General features: G+C 38.7%; 1 protein-coding gene across 1 annotated transcript in view; it reads right to left on the bottom strand.

The window, feature by feature from the left end:
* Positions 1-2,482: 2,482 nt before the first annotated feature.
* The window catches only part of TEX26 (testis expressed 26), a 46,363-nt gene continuing 44,559 nt past the window's right edge, over positions 2,483-4,286 (bottom strand). The window contains exon 7 of the mRNA XM_023751297.1: positions 2,483-2,617. Coding sequence (XP_023607065.1) covers positions 2,535-2,617 — 83 coding nt within the window. The 3' untranslated portion in view covers positions 2,483-2,534. The remainder of the gene's footprint in view (positions 2,618-4,286) is intronic.

Here is a 4,286-nt window from a genome sequence, read left to right as displayed (position 1 = left end):
ATTTCCGGAGGTGAGGCCCAGAAATCAGGATTTAAAAAAGATTCCCAGGTGATTCTAATGTGCAGCCAAGGTTGAGAACCACTGATGTAAACTATACTTGTAGATATGTAATATTTACCTATGTCGGTGAAATGACTACAGTGTTTTTTCCAACATATGACCTATTTGCTAAAATTTATTAAAAATAAGTGAATTAATAACAAAAAAATAACCTGTTAATTTAATTATAAGCAAATGTTGGTTAAAAGCATTTTAAAATTAACAGGGCGTTCATTTTCACATATGACACACAGACCAGTAATTTTGTCCATTAAATCTGAAGTCCAAAGTCTGTTAAATCAAGGTCTGAAAAATCGAGGTTTTACTGTGTAATTAACAGTCAACCACACAGTTGACTCTTGAGCAATGTGGGTTTGGACTTTGTAGGTCAACTTATATGTGGATTTTTTCAAGTGATCCTCACAGTTCAACATAGTCAAGGGTCAGCTGGTGGTTTAGAGTCCACATATGCAGTGAAGTGCCTTAAGTTCTATGCAAATTTTCACCTTTGTGGGCAGTTGGTGCCCCTAAACCCCCACATTGTTCAAGGGTCAATTGTATATGATCCATTGTGGTGTATTTACTTATTACAAATTATTGTCATCTTCAGTTAAAAGTAATGTTATTTTTCTACTCATTCGTGAAAGCATTTTTAAACAAAATAGAACAGGTTCAAACACTTACTCTTTTACTAGGGGCCCAGTGCACGAATTTGTGCACCTTGAAAGGAACTGTGGGCTGCAGACCCATCCTCCGTGCCCCTGCCTGGCCCCTCACCCTGCAGTCCCCTGTCTGCTGGCAGCCCCACTCCCACCAGCGCCGCTCCCACACACTGAGGCACTGGCCCCGCTCGTACCCACTGACGGCGCAGAGTGATTGGGGCCAGCACCAGCAGTGGGTGCAAGCAGCGGCTGCTGGCCCCAATCGCCCCTCAAGAGCAGGGGGAGATGGAGAAGCCCTGAGGGGTGATCAGGGCCAGCAGCTGCCGCTTGCACCTGCTGATAGCACCAAGCGATCGGGGCCGGGGCCAGCACCGGGCGTTGGTAGTGGGTGCAAGTGGTGGCTCTGGCACCAGCAGTGAATGCAAGTGGGGCCGTGCCGGCAGCAGGTGCAAGCACCGGGTGGGACCGCGGCCCACAGGAGCAAAGAATTTTCAGTAACCACCAGAGGTTCACCCTGATGACAACGACTGGTGTCCTGCCTTAGTCTGGTGCCCCCGCTCACCTGCTCCACCATCCCCTGCCATGTTCTGCGCTCTGCTGCCGACACCCGCCATGTTCCATGCGTACCCCTAGTGGTCAGCACATGTCATAGCGACTGGTTGTTCGGTTGTTCAGTTGTTTAGCCATGCGGCCTATTTGCATATTAGGGTTTTATATATATAGATTGCAAGACTTGAAAGACATAGACTCTGATATTAGTTATAATATAAAACCCAGACATAAGTTATTTCTAGGAATACACAGAGAAAACGTTACAAAGCAAGACTGGAAATTAAGACAAAGCAAACATATACTAAGCAAATACAAAGGGAAAAATATAAAGTCAGCATTAATATAAACTAAAATGTAACTCAAGGACAAAAGCATTAACAAGGTGAAAGAGGAAAAATGTAATGAGAAAAAGTTAATCAATGAACAAGTTGTGTATAAGTCATAAACATTAAGAGGTAGACAATATAGCAAAATCCCAGAAACATAAGCAGATATTGATGAAAAGATTTTTATTGTGGAATGTTTTTAATATTCTTTTAGAACTTGACAGTTCAAGTATATTATTAAAGAACAGATACAGAGGTTTGAAAAATACAATAAACTATACATTTTTTCTTTTTTTATATTTATGTAATACACAAATTACCTATGTACTTGGCATAAGAGCAAACTTTGCTAAATTTCCCAAAGCATGTTTTTGTACTTTCAAATACAAAATCAATATTAAAAATATTTTTAATCCTGTAATTATTAGAAAATTAAGAAACCTCTTCCACATAATTCCTGTTTTAAAGAGGAAGTCTAAAAATCACAGATTAAGTACCCAATAGAAAATAGGAAAACACTTTATTTTATTTTATTTTTTTTTGTTAAGCTTCAACCAAGGATATTTTTAGAGAGAATGGCAGGGAAGAGGAGAGACAGAGAACATCAGTGTGAAAGAGACACACTCACATCGACTAGTTGCCTCCCATAGGGGCCTCGCTGAGGATCAACCTGCAACCTAGGGCCCTTGACTGGAATGGAAGCTCAACCCTTTAGTCTGAGGGCAGGCGTTCTATCCACTGCCAAACTGGCTAAGGCTGAAAACACTTTATATTAAAACCTACTGGATACAGTTAAGAGCTTTGTTGGGATATGGGATAGGGATTTATAGCCTTGAAAGAAAACAAAATTACACAAAGTCATGAATATCATATTTGGAACAATTTGGATATTGTTTTTCCTTGATATTTTTATAAAATGGCCCCATAGGCCCTTTCATTGATTTTCAGATTTTCTTCACTTGGACTGTTTTCCTTTTTCATTCATCCCTTTGTCAATGTCATAGTAAGAGCGAATAAAGCGATCAAGAATTTTTCTGTCTGAAATTATGAAGAAAAATAGAATGAAAATTTCCATTTAACTATTTAAGTGCTAAATAGAGAAATTCTAGGAGAGAGGCAAATATCTTATAATAGTACTCTATGTACAAATTTGATGAAACCAAAGTAATCAAAGAATATTATGTCTAATGGCTAAAAAGGCACAGTTGTGTGATTACTGATTAAATAGAGCAAATAATATTCAAGGGATTAGCAAATTTTTATGGAAAGAGCACGGGTTTGGGAATGAAATAGATGCAGGTTTCAGTTCTGCACTGGCAAGTATTAGCAAGTCATTTGACCTCCTTTTTTATTTTCTTATCTTTGAATTCAGGTAATAGTAGTTACTTTGCACAGGTGTGGGAATGGTTAGGAATGCTGTGTGTGAGGCACCCAGACAGTGCCTGGTCCATAGAGACATTCAATAAATACTATAGCTTTACCCTTTATCACTGGGTTCATAGTAGTACATAGTGATGGTAAATAACAGAGACCATTATTTCAAAAGTTTCATTAAGGCCAGGGCTGTTTTTCTTTCTACCAATGTTGGTAGGCTTTACTGTTCTTGAGTGTTAAATAACTATGGGAAGGACCTTCAATTCCCCTGTCTGGAAAACAAAGAATCTTGCCTGGCCTGAACATCTGTGGTTCCCTAATCCTAATTATATACTTTTAAATAGTACAGAGTGGAGCTGTAAAACTTTGCTCATGCCTAGCAATTGTCACCTGTGCAGCCCAAACCAGAATAACCAAAAGAAAGGAATAATGCAAGTGATCACATGTTATCACGGTCGATGTTTCAAAGCCAGTGAGGTCTATAGATCAGATGTGTGTTTGTGTGTGAACTTGTTCCTGTTTTCTCTCCAATTAGGCTTGCATTTATTTGTTTTTGTGATCTCACATTTAATTTTGATCCATCCCTACCCTACCCAGATCTTTGGACCCCAGCATTTTTTAAAATGGAATCTCACACTTTATGAAAATTTATACTTTATGAAGAGTGTAATGCACTAATCTTCCAGTGCAATTCAATGGCTTGACACCTGCACATGTGTAACCCACACCCATATCATAGTGTGAATCATGTCCACGGCCCCCCCAAAAAACCATCATGCTTTTTCCCAGTCAATACCTCCAACCCCAAGATAGTTAAGGTTCTAGGATCTCCTTCCTCATAGATTGGTTTTGCCTGTTGTAGATGTTAGAACAAATTAAATCATATAAAATATATTATTTGGTGTCTGGATTCTTTTGCTCAGCACAATGTTTTTGAGGTTCATACCTTGTTTTGAATATATCAATAATTCATTCTTTATTAGCTAGTACTACTTCATTATGTGAGTATATCACCGTTTGTTGATGATGGAGATTCAGGTTGTATCCAGTTTGGGACTATTAAGAATACAATGGTTCTAAACATGTTTGTACAAGTCTTTTTGTGGGCCTTGCTTTTTTTTGTGTGTGTAGGGGGCGGGGGGGGGAGTAAGTATGTAGAAGTGGAATTTCTGGGTCATAGAGTAGGTATATGTTGAACTTTATGAGAAACTTTATGGGGTCTAAATCTGCATCTATGCATAATAAATATGGATAGCATTTGGATTACAACTGGCAGCCTTTTTGAACAGTTTTAAATTGACATTAAATTTGACACAATCTCATCCTTTTTATT

The sequence above is a fragment of the Myotis lucifugus genome, unplaced genomic scaffold, assembly GCF_000147115.1.
Source record: "Myotis lucifugus unplaced genomic scaffold, Myoluc2.0 scaffold_19, whole genome shotgun sequence".
Lineage (NCBI taxonomy): Eukaryota > Metazoa > Chordata > Mammalia > Chiroptera > Vespertilionidae > Myotis > Myotis lucifugus.
The sequence above is the reverse complement of the archived record's forward strand: the minus strand, read 5'-3'. Positions and strand labels throughout refer to the sequence as shown.